At 44.9% G+C, this 18055-nt stretch overlaps 1 protein-coding gene and 1 pseudogene across 1 annotated transcript in view; one reads left to right on the forward strand and one right to left on the reverse strand.

The window, feature by feature from the left end:
* The window catches only part of CACNA1C (calcium voltage-gated channel subunit alpha1 C), a 627765-nt gene extending 617213 nt beyond the window's left edge, over positions 1–10552 (forward strand). Inside the window, exons 48-49 of the mRNA XM_045830427.1 lie at positions 531–866; positions 2592–10552. Of these exons, the coding sequence (XP_045686383.1) occupies positions 531–866; positions 2592–2894 (639 nt within the window). The 3' untranslated portion in view covers positions 2895–10552. The remainder of the gene's footprint in view (positions 1–530; positions 867–2591) is intronic.
* Positions 10553–12087: 1535 nt separating this feature from the next.
* LOC123813464 lies at positions 12088–14101 on the reverse strand (annotated as a pseudogene).
* Between the last annotated feature and the right edge of the window lie 3954 nt (positions 14102–18055).

Here is an 18055-nt window from a genome sequence, read left to right on the forward strand (position 1 = left end):
GGTGAGCTAGAGACTGGCAAGACATTACCAATGGCCCAATGAGTTGCAAAAGTTGAAACAGTCAGGACTGGTTTTGTCTAGCTATTTGGATGCGCGGCATGCATTTTCACAGGCCCTACTTCACTTGAACCTCACACCAACCCTGAAAAGCAGGGAGACAGTGGACACTGTGTTCTAGTCGTACAGATGACGCAGCCATCGTCCTCTCTACCAACAAGAAAGCCAAAGGGAGAGAAGTCACAGTTGGCAGGGGATAAGGCCAGTGCCAGGAAGCAGGTGGCCTTGACTGCAGTCTATCCCAGCTTTCAGAATTTAGAGGAGACAGAGGTCTCTTCAGCTGGAGTAATGAGAACATGTTTTAGGGTGGTTGAAACTTATACTGGGGCTTGATGAAGTAGGATTCAGGTGGGTGGAAATGATGGCGGATGAGTTCCAGGCAGGTGGAACTAGAGGGAAACAGTAGCTGCTGAGAGGCCAACCTCTCTGGGCCTGACTGTTCCCAGTAACCGCTGCCCCTTGTGTGTCCACAGGCACTGGCAGTGGCAGGCCTGAGCCCCCTCCTCCAGAGAAGCCATTCTCCCACCACATTCCCCAGGCCACGTGCCACACCCCCTGCCACTCCCGGCAGCCCAGGCTGGCTCCCTCAGCCCATCCCCATGCTTCGACTGGAAGGAACAGAGTCCAGCGAGAAACTCAACAGCAGCTTCCCATCCATCCACTGTGGCTCCTGGTCTGGGGAGCCCACGCCCTGCCGGGAGAACAGCAGCACCACCCGGAGAGCCCGGCCTGTGTCCCTCACTGTGCCCAGCCAGCCTGGGGCCTGGGGCAGGCAGTTCCACGGCAGTGCCAGCAGTCTGGTGGAGGCGGTAAGGGACTCCAAGCTGCACAGCAGACAGGGGAGGGAAAGGTCGGGAGGAGTACCTGGTTCTCTCCCTAGTGGATTGTAGGTTGGATCTCCTGGCCAGATAGACCCTTGGTGTCAGGGCCTGCTGCTGGACCGCATGGCACGCAGGAAATTCTGACCACACAAGGCACTATCGGCTGCTTCTGGGGCTGGCCTGATGCAGAGGGAGAGAGAGACTGTGAGGCAGCATACCCTACCACAGGCCAGGGAAGCCGAGGAAGGCTGTGGGGCTCCTCTGTAGCCAGAGGTGTGCTGTGACCGCTTCACATGGGAGTTTGGGCTGCCTTCGTTCACACAGAGAAAGTCCCTACCTAGCTCCTAAGCCTGGTTGCTCATTTGAATAATCTGGGGAGTTTTAGACACCTATGACCAATGAAATGGGTTTTTTAAAAATCCTTTTGATGATTCTAACATACAGCCAGGGTTGAGACAAGAACAAGAGCACTTCCTAGACCACCACATTCTGCCCTGGTCAGAGCACCTAGTGCAACCCTTGCACCATATCTTAGGGGCACCTTTGACAAATTGGAGCAATCCCAAAGGAGGGTGACTGGGATGGCGAGGTCCCTAGAAGACATTTCCTGTGAGAACTGGTTGAGGGAATTTGGGGAGTAAAGTTGGAGAGGAGGTGACTTAAGACGCAATCTCAAACCTGTAAGAGTCCTGTGTCCTGGTCAAGAGGTCTTAAATGCAGGACTGACAAGCAGGCAAATTTTAGCTCACACATGGAGATCTTTCCAAAAGAGCTCTTCCAATAAAATGAGGAGGGGTTCCTGTAAAACAGTGAGCCCCTTGTCAGTCAACATGTGCAAATGGAGATGGTGCCCATCCAGTCATCAGGCTGTTGCACGGGGGCAGAGAATTAAACCAGATGACTCCTAATGTTTCTTCGGACCCTAACACCCTGTGTTTCGGGTGGTCTTGGCTGCTCCTTGTTCAGTCCACACATCTCCACTGAGCGCCTGCCACTGTAAGCTGTGTTCTAGGTGCTGGACGCTGCTGAGGAACAGCATTTCTGCCCTCACGAGCTCACCTGGTGGTGATGAAAGACAGATAATGAATAAACATGTGATGTGTTAGGAAGGGGCGGGAGCAACGAAGAAAAGTCAGGCAAGGTAACTGGGAGGGAAGGGTTCCAGACTTCACTCTACCCCAGACAGGTCACTAAAGCAGCTGCTAGGAAGGAGGGTGACGTGGCTGAGCCCGCTGGCCCTCCCCAGCAGAAGCAGAGGCAGAGGCAGAGGCAGATGCATGCACAGTGTTTGCACGCATTATATTCAGGAACCTCATCCCTAAAGAGGCAACCAGATGGCAATGGGCAGTGGGCATGGACTAGCTGTTTCACCGAAGGAGAATGAGGGGCCTTGGAAAGCATAACTGATACAGGGTGCCAGGGAGGAGAAGAGGCAAGGACAGCCTTTTTTTTAGCTGTGAGACAACATCTCTGCAGCTCCTCAGTGAGCCCAGCTTTTAGGTGTTTGGTAACAATTTTCAAGTCCCCCAGCTAAAAGGTCTCTCTCTCCAGCCCACACACCCCAAATCTCAACCCTCCTCTGTAAGTACAGCATGGCGTACACACTCCTGAAGTTCCCAATCAGAAGTCCCTTGCCCTAACCCTGAAAACGTGAATTGAGCTGCAAGAATAATATACCTTTCTGGATCTTCTTCATGGCCCTCCCCTCTTCAGGTCTTGATTTCGGAAGGACTGGGGCAGTTTGCCCAAGATCCCAAGTTTATCGAGGTCACAACCCAGGAGCTGGCTGACGCCTGCGACATGACCATAGAGGAGATGGAGAGCGCTGCTGACAACATACTCAGTGGGGGCAACCAGCAGAGCCCCAACGGCACCCTATTACCTTTTGTTAACTGCAGGGACCGGGGGCAGGACAGAGCAGGGGGCGAAGAGGATGGGCTCAGCGGGCCCAGCCAGGAGTGTCGGAAGAGTGAGGAGGAGCTGCAGGACAGCAGAGCCTACGTCAGCAGCCTGTAGGGGCCAGGGCTGGGAGATGCTGGGTTTTTTATTTGTTTCAATGTTCCTAAAGGGTTCGTTTCAGAAGTGCCTCACTGTTCTCGTGACCTGGAGTTAACGGAACAGCGTCTTCATTCATTTCGTTGGGACAAGACACAGAGTTGGGTGACATGGAGAGTAGAGCTTTTTGCTTTTCCAGGGGTGGGGGAAGAAAAGCAGCAACCCCAGTTTGTGTCAAAGGAGGAAGAGTGGTGAGGAGGAAGAAGAGGTGGGAGGTTAGGGGAGGGAGCACAGGAGACAGCTACCTGCCCTCCCGTTTTACTTCAAGTCCTGTGCGAGGAACCAGCCTTTGCCTTGGGCACAAAAGGGACCCTCAGCTTCCTGTGGTAGCCCTCACCGAAAGGACCTTTGTCAAACGGGTGTCTTTCAACTTTGCTTGTAAAAAAATCATTTTGCACATATTCTGTACAAGCCTCACTGTCCCCATAGAGCCAGGGCCCTGTGGATTTGCAGAAGGAAGCAGGCACAACTTGGACCCAGCCCCACCCCCTGCCAGGAGGGAAGAGGAAGCAGCAAGAGGCGGCAGGAGCTGGAGCCAGGAGGAAGAGTGGGGTGGCTGCTGCAGCTACCCACCCCCCACCTTCCCTGCCAGGCCACCCCCTTGCATCAGGATCACCTTCCCTGCAAGGGCCAGACCGCCGGACCAGGCCACCGAGCTCCACCAGCAGCTGGCCAGCCTGCGGCCGGGGAGCAGGCTGCCCGCCAAGAAAGGGCAGCCAGCTCTGGACAAAGCAAGGTGGTGCTGGGTTCTGCTGAGCGCTCTTTTGTTCTGTTGTTTGACATTTTTCTTGACAGCATGTTGCAATTTTTATTTCTTTTGGTTTGGATTTTTTTTTGTTTGTTTTTTTCAGTTTTATTTTCCCAGGAGGAGGGGAAGAAGAAGAGTGTTTACGAAGGTCGTAGTTACCCACCTTACTGTTTTCACTCTTGCAAATGCAAATGAGGTTAGGTATGATCATATTATTTAAATGGGTGTGGTTTCCTTTTTCTACAGTGGTTCATTAGAGCTGCTGTAGGAGAGTTTTACCAGACATTGTGTATGCCCAACCATTTGTTATCATTTCTGTAGGTAGTAAAAATTCCTTTGGTTTGGTTTTATAATTTAAAGGTAATCAGCAATGCACTTGATAGGGTCTTGCACAGATGGATGACTGAGCTGGGTTCTCTTGAATGTCGGGTGTATTGGTGGGTGCCAGAAGAGAGCAAGCGTGCATGAGAGAGTCTCTGTGAGTGTGTTATGTGTGTGGCGGGTTGTCTGTGTGGGTATGTCAGACATGTGGACGTGTGCCCACACAGTGCCCCCATGCGCCCAGTGAGTACACAGCTCCCCGTTTCTGGGTTAACAGGGATCTGAATCCAGGGCCATTTGAAAGCAAAAACAAATCACTGTCTCTGCTTCTGAAACGGGAATCAGTAACTCTTTGCATTTTCTGTCCCACAAGATATGCAAAAACAATGCAATAATATTCATTTTAAAAATACAATTGTGAGTCTTGTTGGCATTAAAACTGTATTTTAAAGAACACAGAAATTTAAGGGAAAAACTCAAGAAGGCGTTTTGCTTCAATATATTCCGTGTAATGTTTTATTGCATTGATAATGTTTCTGTTGAAGAAACCGTTATACTTGAATTCAGGTCAGTTTCAGTATTTTACAAATATTTTTTTAAAATTGAATTGCAATTGTGCCAAGCGAATATAATGAATTAAGTTTGTTTTTGAATCCACCTCTTGTATATTTTGCTGCATGTAAGTAAATCATTTTGTATTTGGAGTGTGACAAGCTTTACCGTTGAACTCTTAAGTGCTTTTCTATATGTGGTTGGGGGAAGGGGAATGATTTTTTTTTAATTTGTACAATGAGCAAGGGTATCACCCATGTAAATCATTATCCTGCTACCTACCCACTAACAGGTTTGGACATTACTGTTTTGCATATCTTGTGTTTGCTTCTGCTTCCCTCAATCTCTCCAAAGCTATGCGATAAGTATATTTGTACTACATCTCATTTGAGAGACTAGGACATAGCTCATTCCAATCTTCCCTCTGTCTGCTCTGTACCAGTTCTCTGACTGGGTATTTCTCTAGGAACAATGGTGAGGGGTCGTGAGGCATTCCAACCAGCCCCTCTCCTCACTGGGCTAGCCTCAGCATCCCTTGAGGGGGAGAAGAGGTGGCTGACCTTTCTCTTTACTCCTGTAGCACAAATTTTGCCCAGTGGTTATTCAGGAAAGTATACTCTGACTGGGAGGACGGGATTAGAGTTGGGCTGGTGGGAGGGGAGGGAATCCTGGTTCTGCAACTGCTCTGCCCAAACTCATACAGCAGGGGCTACAAAAAGGCAACCAGTTAAAATCTTTGTCCATCCAAAAGTCAACCGTGTCTTGCTCACCTCTCCATCTTTTCTTCACTCTGGGACAGGATTTCCTCCAGACTTCCGTTAGTATGTGTGGCAGCCATGCAGGGGACCAGAACAAGAGAGGCATCATCAGGAGTTCACAGGGGTGGTGGAACCAGGGACTCTCTGGGAGCTTCTCTTACGCCAGTTTGGGTCTACCTAGAACCTCCTGCTATTGGTGCTGTCCTTTGAATAGATTTGAACAATGATGGTTAATAAGGGACTGATTTGGGGAAAACAGGACCCAGCCATTCATCCAGAATTCACCCATCGAATCTATTCCAGTCCAGGGTCCTCACAGCCCTTCTTGGCACTTATGTAAGCAAACGAGAAATTTAAATCAGAGAAAGCCCAGTTCTCAATGAAGATGAGTTTTGTTTTCATGGACTAATTCATGAAAATGTGGAGAAATGTGCTGGAAACTCCCAGGTTAGCTTACATTCTAGTAACAGAAGAGTTTCTTCCTGCTTCTCCGAGCCCAACCCATCCAAAGTTTCTTGGTTCCTTCTCAGAGCCACCTTCTAGAAATTAAGTTCAGGTGTCACTGTTACCCTTTGTTTAGTTTCCCAAAATGTCTGCCACTGTGCCTCTAAGATTTTAGTTATGATGGAGAGGGGAGCGCCTTTGGATTAATATTTGGTTCTTGCTATACATTTGATCCCTAGATAAAGTTGGGAATCTTGATTGACCACACACACTCAACCTTTTCATGCTGTATTCTCTTTTCCTTCTGGACTTTGCATGTGCATCACCAAATCCGTTGGCCAGCAGCAGGGGCTATAGGTGGGCTTGTTCCAGCTGCTTCCAGGGCCCTGCCTAAGTGCAGTCCCTTTGCTGTTCACCACTCCCACCAGAGGCTCGCTGCTGTTCTCTAGTCCACTCTGTCCAGAAGACCAGCCAGCCTTCCTCCCTGCCCCGGTAAGAACTGTGTCACCAGTGACCAGGGCACTTTGCCTTATGCTGCTGTAAAGGAAAGGAGTTTCAGATGGGAGTTCCCAGGCGAGGGCCTCTCTGAGCCAGACCTCATGCTGGACTCCTATAGGGCTGACATTTGGTATCTATCATCATCATAGACTAGTAACATCAGCCATGAAACCAACGAACCTCATCCACAGTGTACGAGGTGATGTTTTCTCTCTGTCTAGAGGAGAACTCTCCTCATGACCTCGTAAAACTTCTGAGTGGCTGGAGAAGAGCAGCCAGTGCTGAGGACCAGAAGGACTTGAAGAAGTGCAGCTTAAGTTCTGGGTTTTGGTAAACTTGATTTTTATCATCTTCTGACAGGCCCAGCCTCTTTTATTTTCACCCCTTGGTCTTTTAATTATTATTCACATTTATGGCTACATTAAGCAGAGAGATTTTCAGTTGTCTCTTTCTGCCTGTTCCTAGAAGTTTCTTTTTGGCCTTGAAGTAAAAAAAGAGACTTTCCCCCTAGATTTTGGCTTGATTTATGGATTTGTTTCTGCTTTGCTTCAGAAGATATTATAGTCCCCTCTTCAGCTTCTAAGTCTGACAGACGTCCCTCTGACTGGGAAATCCAAGGAACAAGACAGCCTTCCTCAGTCTTTTATCCTCCCCTGGGACCCTGCTTTCAAATGTCAGGGGCTTGTTTGGAGTGAAGCTACTTAGCACTTCCTCACAGCCATCTCTTCCAGAACTTCTGCTTATCACGCAGCAAAAGATAGTAAGGCGACCACAGAAGTATACCTTCTACTGCCAAAGTAGTATCTTTCAGAAATAAGAGAGCCCAGAAAATGAGGAGTTTGGAAGCCATCAAAAGGATGATGGTTGTTTTACATAGGCCTGTCACTTCTAACGGCCAAGAAATAGAACAAGAACTTGGGGTAGGAATGAAGAAGAACCCTGGTGGTCAGTGTTTCAGCTTCATCAAACCCAAATCACACATGTTGCTATGGAAGGTGATGGCTTCTCTATCCCCAGAGAGCCAGGAGAACGAGACTACGTCATCTAAGAGGTAGAAACGGTTTAGCACGGAGACCAAGAGAAGGTTTTAAGAGGACCTCTTTAAGCCCCAGGGGAGTAAAAAAATTGCTGGTAGAGTCCAGGCCAGTTCTGTTTCTGAAGATATGGGTCTGGTCTGGGGAAAGTGTAAGCCCAGAGAGAACTGGAAAGGAAATGGGGCAAAAAGGGCATGTTTTGATTTCCAGTGTGTCTGCTCCCATTTTATGGAAAGAAACATCTAGGTCAACCACTTGCAATGGCCCGTACAGGGCAGAGGCTCATGTCTCAAGGATCTACTTTGGAAGAAAAGAAAAGTAGCGTTTTGACTGACACTGTTTTCCCAACCAAATCAACATTATCAGCTGGATGAGGGGTGTCTGCCCCCTGTCTGGCCTCTCTGCTGACGTCCCTGCCCTTGTGTTAGCCAGCGCACCACAGAAACAGCCCCAGTCAGAGGCAGAGGTGAAGCCCTGGCCTGGCACCCATGCAGCTCGCAGTCCCCCGCGTGCAGGGCTCCAGCATAACACAGCCGCAGGGGCACAGTGAGGGAAGTGTCCTGCAGCTGTCCAGGTAGGCAGCGGGGGTGGGGGGCTCTGGTCCCTTCCCTAAGCTGCTATGTTTCAGCCTCCTGCCCCATGCCCCCATTTTCCTTCCTCCCCTGCCCACCAGACTAGTGAGAGACAGAGATTTTGCCATTCTTAACATAGTTTTTTGTCAAGCCATTTCTTTTAACTTTATTTATTTATTTATTTAGTTTTCAAAGCAATGAAATATTCCTGTGTGGAACCAGATACCAATGTAACAGGTTAATGGGTTTCTGCCAGATTTCCACATTGTTGGGGAGGCCCTTGGATACCACATGCACACACACACACACTCACATGCATACACATGAATACACACACATACACTCACATGTACACCCACACACACATATCCTTAAGGGACAAGTGTCCATGCTGGGGCTGAGCTCTACACAAATGACTCTGTCTCTTCCCAGAAGGCTGAGCACTCACTGTATAGAGAGAAGTAGGGAGAGAGCCAGAGTAACTTCCTTGGCTGGGAATAGTGCCATCTGAACCTATTATTACTAGGAATTAAGTATAATTTATCCACATTAAGAAAATGCTACTACTACTAAAATCAAGACCATTCCCTCATATGACTTTAAGAGGCTTGGTTCACAGCAGATGCAGTGGTAATGACTCTCAAGTTTTCTGGTGTATTAGAAGAGCCATTCAATCCATTGCTAGAAGGAAATTAGAGATTACAGTGGAATATCTTAAGCTAAGTTAAATAAGTTTACCACTGAGAGCAGAGTCATAGTTAACATTGTTCTCTACTAATTAAGGAAAACAAGACAAAGACTATTAACTAAAGGCCTGAAATGTCACATCAGCAAGAGTCAAATATTCTGCCTTCATATCAGATGCTGGCCCCTTCACAGGTGTGCTCCCCTCGGTGGGGCATCCTGTGCACCCTGGTGTTCAGAATGTAAATCATCTGATTTGTATCAAGCCCCTAGAATGGGTACTTGACACTTAATCTACCATGAATCAGACATTTGCTACAAGTGTGTCATGTAAAAGTCACAGCCTTCATAAATAAGCAAACGTCATTATCACAGGCAGTCCTTGCCAGGAAAAGTGGTAAGTGCTAAGGGAGGGTTATTTCTATGCAAGGAAATACACAGATGGACAGAATAATTCCTATTCACAGTTTGGGCCTGGAGAACTCTGGTGCTGAGGTTTTTAGAGACTTCAGTTAAGAAGCAGAGGGGTAAGGAAAAAGAGAGTGAGCAGACATCAGCCTTGGCAGTGACTTCAAAGGCCCCTGGAGGAAGTCCCTCCTGAGGGCAGAGAGAAGCCAGGAGGAGAGAGAGGAGAAGGCTACTTGCTGTAGAGGCACAAGAGGAATAAAAGAGGGTGGGTCACTGGGTCCTGTCCCAAGCCCCTCCCCCTAAGGTGTCTCTACACGAAGAAATTGTACTGAGGCTTGAATGGAAAACAAAATTTGAGAGTGAAGGGCAGACTAGTTGTAAGCCAACAATCCCATGCAAAGGGCTCCTTCAGAAGACAACTCAAATGCTGTGGCACCTTCCTTCTTGCTCACATCACACCATCATACATCAGCCACCTCCCTTTCCCCGACCTTTCAACTCCATCTCTTGACTCCTCACCCAGGTTATGCACCATACATAGCTGCTGCCTGTCTCGCCCAGAGCACATGCTTTCTCCCAGTGCCTGGGAGGACAAGAAGAAGGCTGTGGACACCAACAGCATAAACAGAATTGCACAATCTGGGATGGGAGTAGTTGAGAACCACCTGTGAAAAACACACAAGTTCATCAGGAAGTAGGGTGGCAGGTCCCCAGTTGATGAGCCACTGGAATGTCTATTACTCTCATAAGTTTCCTGTTGGTTTTTTTTAACCCCAGTGGTACAAAGCAAGCAAAATTCCCCTTCATGTAAGAGGCTCCAGACAGCCCAGCCCATCCATCCCTCTTCTCATGTCCTCTTGCTCAGGCCTACCTTCCTGCCCCCAGACCAAGCTGTATCATACTTATTCTCAGAGAGATGTAGAAAGAGGGACAGTGCCTCCATGGTCACCCCAATGCCTGTCATCATCCCCACACACCTGCATACCACACACCTTCCCCTCCAGGCTCCACGGATTTGCAGTTCTTACTATTGTAAATATTGTTGTACAGTTTGTAATCATCAAATAATCCTGTTGTCAAAGGCCTCGCCTGCTGCGCCTTCTTACCCTTGAGAAAGGCCAGGGAATCTACAAGGGGCGACCTTTCCAGAAGAGCTTCAGGGTGATGATCTCTGTGTGAGATGCTATGTATATTCCTGTAAGATTGCATTTTTATCTAAGGAATAATGTTATTTAAAAAAAACAAAAACAAAAAAACAAAAAACAAGAATTGCAAATAAATTTCTTAACAACGTTACCTTGAATTGTATCTTCCCTCTTCAACATCCCTTCCCTTCTCCTGTTTCCTAGATGTCACAGAAATATACTTAACTCTCATATAATTGTCTTACTCCCCAAAGGGGAAAAGGCAGGGGAGAACTTGGGAAATCTGAATACAATGGTGATCTCTAACCTTATTTCAACATGAATCTCATTATCCATCTCTTCCTTCCAATGAAAAGGTTAACAGAAAATGGTTCCTAATTTGACAAGGAGACAGAATAGGAGAAATTAAATGGACAATCCACAAAATAGAAGAGCTGTCCTCCAAATACTTGGAAAGGCACAAAATTGGTTTTGAATGAATGAAAGAAAGAAGGGAGGAGACGGGGGAAGAGAAGGGAAAAGAGGAGGGGGGGGAGAGATAATGTATATTAACATACATACTTTGAAGAGTATAAAAATGCAAGTTCTTTTGTGTGTTTTTTTTTTGTTATTAAACTGACTCAGAAAAAGCTTTCAGAATAATTCCCTGTGTAAAAATAGTTTGTCCCAGAAACTATGTGTCTTACTTATTTACAGTTGTAAGAACAGAAACCCTCCCATCTTCTCCCCATGGATGAATGAGTCTGTTCCAGAAATTATAGGACACGAGCCAACCTCCTTACTTCTCTCCTAGAGTCTCCCTCTGCCCTGCCCCACCACCCAGACCTGAGCTCTGGAGTCTAGGGTTCTATGAGAAGACAAGAGGAGGGCAAGGGCTGGACAGAGTAGCAGAGGACCAACCACCTCTTAAACTGCTGCTTAACCCAGCTCCTGGAGCAGGTTTGGGGTGCTCCGCCAGGACCTGCCCACAAGGTCTCAACCCATTGTCCGATCACAGCCAAGTGCAAGATGTCATTTGTTACCAGTAATTCTTAAAGTGCCAATGCTTGCAAATCCTACTTTTAATCACCCAAAAGAGATTCAAGATCTACCCCATAATGAAGTCACTCTGTCTTGGATTTTGCTATGCTTTCCTGAATGGGAATAAAAGGAATGGATGTGTAGCTGGTGGAAGGAATCAAACACAACCATGGGAATGTGTCACCAAAGCAAGATGCCCCTTATGTGTGTAGGGCCTCACCTCTGCTTTATGGTCTGAAGGTCTGGCCTGACCTTCAACCCCTCTCCTGATGTGAGGTCTGCTTCTGCCCATTTCTTCCTTCCTTTCCACAGTGGAGATGTGGTTCTTGATCTGATTGGTTAGAGTATTAACTGCCACAGTTACTAATGCACTGGATTACTGCAGAGGAAAAAATCAGTATACATACATGACACTGTCTTATATGTTATTTTTTCTGCCTCCATATAGTAAGCAGAACTAAGGATTCTTTCTCTATATCTCTATCTCTTTTTTTCTCTCTCTCACCCTGTTTCCATATGGCCTTGCCAGCTAAGTGGGCTCCAAAATTACTCAATCTCTTGCTTTTCACAGGCATATTTTGACATATCAGTGCAAGAATCTGGGTTGTGGGGAGTGGAGGAGTAAAAGACCCTAAACTGACTAAGAGCTAGAATGATGGACTTCAGCCTTCGCAGAACCCTATACTGTACTCATTATTAGACATTATGCCAGCTAACAATAAAATAGCACTTATATTTCTAATTGGCTACAGTTCCATATATATGATTTCCTGGGCAATCCCACAGGGAGAAGAGGAAGGGCAGGACTTGATATTCTTGAATAACTTAAATAACATCAGATTCCATATTACCCCATCAAGTAGGTTGACCATTTAGCCCAGGTGTTTCTTTCTCTCTTTTTTTCTGCTTTTACTTTTATTAGTATTTATTTTATGCTGAATTTACTCCTAGGCCATAAGCTTTTGTTTCTTCACTTTCTTCTGGGATGTCTTTTTCTTTTGTGCAACTTACTCTTCTGGTTTAGGAACAATCTGCTCTTTTTCAGTAGGATCATCTCAGTGAGGCAAGGAGAGCTGGTGTGCGGGTTAATCCACCCATGAGCTCTCTAAGTTCTGCACCATATCTTGGGAGTTTTGTTCACTGGGGTGTCCTCAATGACCAGAGACTCTACAACTAAACCCTTAAACTCAGCATTACTCTCTGTATTTTTAAGCATGTGCAACAAAAACTCAGCACTCTTTTTGAGCCACCAACACTGTGTCCAGCCCCACTGTTTGGCCTGGGTGCAGCTACCAACTGCACCATTGTATTGGTGGAATGGGATACACTGCTTCTTTAAAGCAATATCTTTCAGATACTTAGTGGCTTTTCAAATAGGCATACCCTTGATGGCCTGGGCAGTTTCATGAGTGTTCTTAAACTGCACGTGAAGATTTGAACCTCTTGATTTGCATGATTTTGTGGGGTTTTCTGGGTCAAGTGAATAGCAAACTATCTTCAGAGGTCACCTCTGGTCACTTTCAGGCAAAGGATCTAGCCCAGGTGTTTCAATGAGGCCCCATGGATACTCTACATGACCCAATTTTGGAATCAGAAAACATCATTATTATATTTGCATGCAATTATTGGTGTGGCATGATTCCTGATACCCAATAAAGCCTTCTTCTCTCACAACTGACACATGCAATTCTAACATTAGTGTCTTCTCTCTTTAATTTACTCATCAGAATCACTTGGGGTGCTTGATTAAAACACATATTCTTGAACACTACCCCAAAACTATTAAATCAGGTTCTTGGAGATTGGAACCCATCAATATTTGCATTTTAGCAAGCTCACCAAGCTATTTATAACAATGTCAGACTTTGATTTCTATTAAAATGCAAAGGTCCTTGGAAAAAGAAACTCTTTAAACTTCTTCCTTCCATTATATTCCTGTGGAAACCAAAGGTCTAGGGGTATAAATAAAAGATTTGGAGCATGTTTTGATGGGAAATGGGGGCAATGATTGTCAGCACTAAGGAGAGAGGCCGGAGAGAGGAAGAAACATGAAAACAGGTACAAGAGGGTTTGGGTAAAAGGTACAGAGGCATCATGAGACAAACTTCTATTTCAACTACTTAAAAAGTTTGATCTGGCAAGGGAGGCAATGAAGTCAGCCAAGGCAGGCAACCTGGCCTCTGTTCCAAGGTCCAGTGCAGAATGAAAGATGGCTTGACATTCTGCACGTGGCTGTCATCTTAAACATCTTGTTAGAACTCTGGAAAGACTTCTACAAGCTCCTTTGTTGGGATGGTGGTCCTTAAAGTCAGGCTGCTGTCAATGGTACTCTCCCAAGTCTTCTCTAGAGCTAGAGGAATGCCAGCTCTCTACAGCAGGAATCGGGTAGATGGGCTGTACCCGCTGGTATGAAGAAAGGGGAGGTTCTTAGGGGTTGAAGGAGAGGGTCCTGAGGAATGCCTTGTATTTCAGGCATTCCCCAAACATAGCAATGAGGCAACAGTCACCTCTAGAAACTCGACCTAAGAACCTTGAAATGTCAGGCTCGTTTTCAGAAAAGGAGAGGATTCAACATATGTTAGTACTGAGTAATCATATAATATGCCTTTTAAAAGTAGGACTTTTGAAAGTCAAGGCCTGGCCCCTTAGTTGTCTCAGTCCAACTAAGACATGTGGTCATATGAGAACCCAGGGAAGAGATGGAGCAAGGGAAGGCTGGCTGTCAATAATCAGAGCCTCCCTTATCTCTACTCTTGCCCCCAAGTCACATATCCAGAGACTGACCTTTGAAAATAAATCAGATCACATCTCATTTCTGCTCTCAACTGTCCATGCTTTTTCATAATGTTTGGATTAAAACCCAGTGTTTTTACTGCGATCTATAAAACCTCACATGATCTGACCTCATCCACTTCTCTGCTTCTCAGGCCTCTTTTCCCACCATTGTCTCTGTCCCACTCACTCTCCCCAGCTACACCGGCCATCTTGTAGTCAATTAAACACATAAAATGTATTCACTCCTTTGTCAGTTATCCACTTATTGCCTCTCATCACTACATTTCTCCTTTGCCAGCTGGCTCAATGTCAGTAGAGGTTTGACAATGGGGGGCACTGAAGGGGCACTGAAAGGGACTTTCTTTTGAATTTTGGTGTGCTGTTTCTAGGCATGGTAGCCAGTGGAGCTGTATGTGAGGCCAGGGAGTGCTCATCTCAGCAACCCTTACAGACCAGCTCCAGACTGCTGATGACTTCCAGCAACTTTCTCCACTGCCCACCCTCCCACCACCACCCAACTTGCGTTTCTTGGTCAGCCCTGGCTCATAACCCTCCAGCAGGTTTCTTTGGCTGTGGCAGGCTGTGGTGTCCCCAGGCAGCCTCGCCTCTCTCCCAGAGGTCTGAATCAGCCTTGAGGCAAGTGGTGAGAGAGCTTTTCTAAGTTCTTAGTGTCTTCCTAATTATTCTTCTTGGACCTAGAGGTAGTAACTGTTTTTTGCACTTACTGCTTCTATTTTGTTAGTTAAGCACCTTTTACAAGTCACAATTCTTCACAGCAAATTTCTTTTATTCACATTACTGGTGTCTGCTGATTGGACCCTGATGTAGAACTGGTCCTGGGAGTAGTCTGAGGAGACAGCCACTCAAAGCTGGGATTTGAGAATGGATTTGGTCCTGTGTTTGGGTTTGAGAGCAGCACAGAGGTCCTCACCAGCAAGAAATTAGATGTCAGTTACCCATGACAGCACAGTGACATTCTGATTAAATCATCACCGGTGGCTGACTGTGATGAAGTACTTATTAGAACAAATGCCTTGAGAGCCCACGTGGCTCCTACACTGGACCATCATGGCAGTAGCAATAACAAGGTCTGTGCTATGTAATGGACTCTCCTGAGTGCACTGCAGCACTTACAGAAAGAAAAAGACAAGTTCAAGATTACAGTCTGAGAATCAGAGAGCTTCCATGGCAGTTCTATTATAGTCTCTTATTTCTTGAAACCATGGGACCAATATTTCTGAACACCAAACACAAAATTTAACAGAGCAAGTGTTTGAATTATAAAAGCAGTGAGATTCACAGTCTTTACAACTTTCTTATGTGAAAGTTATGACACTGAGAAATAATGAGACTCTGAAACTCACAGTGGAAAAATCTCATAGGATGCAAATGAAACTGAGAATCTCAAATCTGTGAGTCATTCTAAGCATACCTTGACAATGGATGCAGGTTAGCAGTGCCATAACTAGCCTTCCTTGGCTGGAGAACGCTATCACAGAGTCACCTTGAAAGGGATACTCATCCTCCTCTGGACCCATAATTATCACCTCTTGTTGCCACTAGATCCATAACGGGTCAAATACCAGCATATTTCAGGGACTTATATACTCAACTTAAGAATGTCCAAATGTGTAGAAAAGTTTTGAGTTTATTAGACTTTATTTGAGCCACACAGAGAACATGCCTAGAAGCAAGACCCTGACAGACAGAAAATGCTTCCCTGAATGACAGTTTGCAGTTTCTTTTACACGTTTGGAATTAAGGAGGAAGCATAAGGAATATTACATGAAAATAGGATAAAGCAAGGCAGGGAAACCTCCATGATCAGATCATTAGGATAGTTAATTATGTGCTCTCTTAAAGTGGTTATGCTTCTGAGGGGACCTAAAAAGGCATTTCAACTGTGTGTTAACAGAAACAAAGGACAGGACCTGCTTAAACCTTTTACCAAAGAAGTTACAGGCCTGGGGCATGACTACCCACCATGACCTCCCAGTTAGAAATTTATGATCAGATCACCCTCTGAGGTTACTTTTGGTTAGCTTTATTACAGAGCCCCTTTTTCTTCCACAATAGTATGACCCAGGAGAAAACAGCTTACACAGTAAAAGAATTGCAAGACTTTCTCTAATATATATGTTGGAAAAAACCTAGGTACATTTCTATTTCAACTTCTAAATGTGGAAAAAAGTCATGATTGCAGAGGGTAGAGGGGAGTGGGGATGGAAGGGGATAAATGGTAATGGAAAAAATACAACAAAAATAAATCGTAAAGTCTTTTACAATCAGTTTGATCTAAAAGCCTTATTTTTAATTATAAAAAATTCTTGGAAAGGTTTATAAAAATTGGTTTTTATAACATTAATTTTATTGCAAATGAACAGATCAATTTATATTAGAATTTTGGTAGACATTTTCACAAATGAAAAATCTTTGTCATACTAATAATCTTTGCTATATGAGTAATCATGCCTTTATTACATATTACATGCATATTTATTAAATGTACATATTGGAGTACAAATTCTAAATATCACTTTTTCCTACACATTCTTCTCATTCCTAATGACATACTTCACCATAACAAATTATGCCTGACTGCTCTCAAATAGTTCAGACCTTTTTAACCTTACAGTCTAGTATTAAACCTAATGAATTTTAAATTTTAATAGCTTGGCAGAGTGGGAGTTTTAAGTTTTACACTAAGTCTTACTAAGTCCGCTACCTTGCACAAGGCATCAAAGAGCTCACAGATGTTAGCTACAGTCATTATTAGGTGTGTGATTTGGGCCAGGTTTCTCTTAGGCCTAATTTTTTTCATCAAGCACAGTGAAGATGACAATACGTATCTTGATAGCATGCACACGGGTACTAGATTAGCAAATATATGTAAAGTTCTTAGGATACTGTCTGGCATCTAATGAGGTTCAGTATAAAGCACCAATTATTCCACAATTATAAATGATAGACAATGAATTGATTATCGAGCCCAAAGATATTTCAGGAAAATTTAAGCATGTTAAACCAAGTCATAAGCTGAAAGGTGGCAGCAAATTTTATACCTTCCAAAAGCATTTCAATATCTTGATAAAAACAAAAATTACTAATATAAAATCAATGACCTTCTACTTGTACCAGTTCAATCACATTTGTTCTAGCCCTGAGAGGGCCAGGAATAAAACCCACACATCCACATCTACTGGATGCCAGGAAGTGTACTATGTACTTTGCATAGGTTTCTCACCTAAGCCTCATGATCCCAGAGCAAAAACTACCATTCACCTTTTACAGATAAAACACACTTTAAGAGGTTAAAAAGAAGGCTGAGGTCACTGAAGGACTGTGGGAAAATCAGAACTTGAATGGGCTCCATGCACCTCCAAAGCCCACACTTTCTCCATACTTATGTATTGCAATTCATCTGTTTGAAAGTCTTCTCTCCTGACAAATCAAGCTCCTGGAGGAAAAATCCTGCCCTTCATCATTTTAACCAGCTGTCCAACTCAGTGCCTAATATAGAGGAAACTGAAATGAACCAAATTAATGGAGCAGATGCTAGATTTTGTAAATTAACTTTGTAGATGCTTAACATGATGATTTTGGAAGTACCAGGAGGTCAAACTTTCAGGCCAGATTAGGCCTACAGTTTCTGCAAAAAGGAAAATTAAGTTGTTAACTTTTCTTCAAAACTATACTATGAAGCTGAAGAAAATGAAGACAATTGTGGACAGAGTAGAATCAGAACAAAAAATAAATTTCATCGTTATACTGCTTTTGAGTCAGATACAGGCTATTTCTACTTCCCAATCCAGTCCACCTCCCCATGCTACTCTTGGGAATTCTAAATCTTGGACTACAAGTTACGGTAATTCTAAAAAACTAAATAAACCTTTTTTTGTCAAAAACCAAATCACATATTTGAAAATCTAGTTTTGTAACCGGAAAAGACACCAGCATTCAGGCTGCCTGTCACTACCAAATCCAATAAGCAATGACAGCAATTGAATCTTTTATAGGCACTTTATTCAGATGGCCAGAGATCCAAGAAGATGGCAGGTTCATACCCTAACAGACCATCTCCCCTTCTCTTTCCTGGCCAGAACTTTTACAAGGGGGTAGGGGAGGACAAGCAAGGTGTGGTCCTCTCCCACCTCCAGGAATTC

Source organism: Phyllostomus hastatus, unplaced genomic scaffold (assembly GCF_019186645.2).
Source record: "Phyllostomus hastatus isolate PE091 unplaced genomic scaffold, TTU_PhHast_1.1 phas_contig_152, whole genome shotgun sequence".
Taxonomy (NCBI): Eukaryota; Metazoa; Chordata; class Mammalia; order Chiroptera; family Phyllostomidae; genus Phyllostomus; species Phyllostomus hastatus.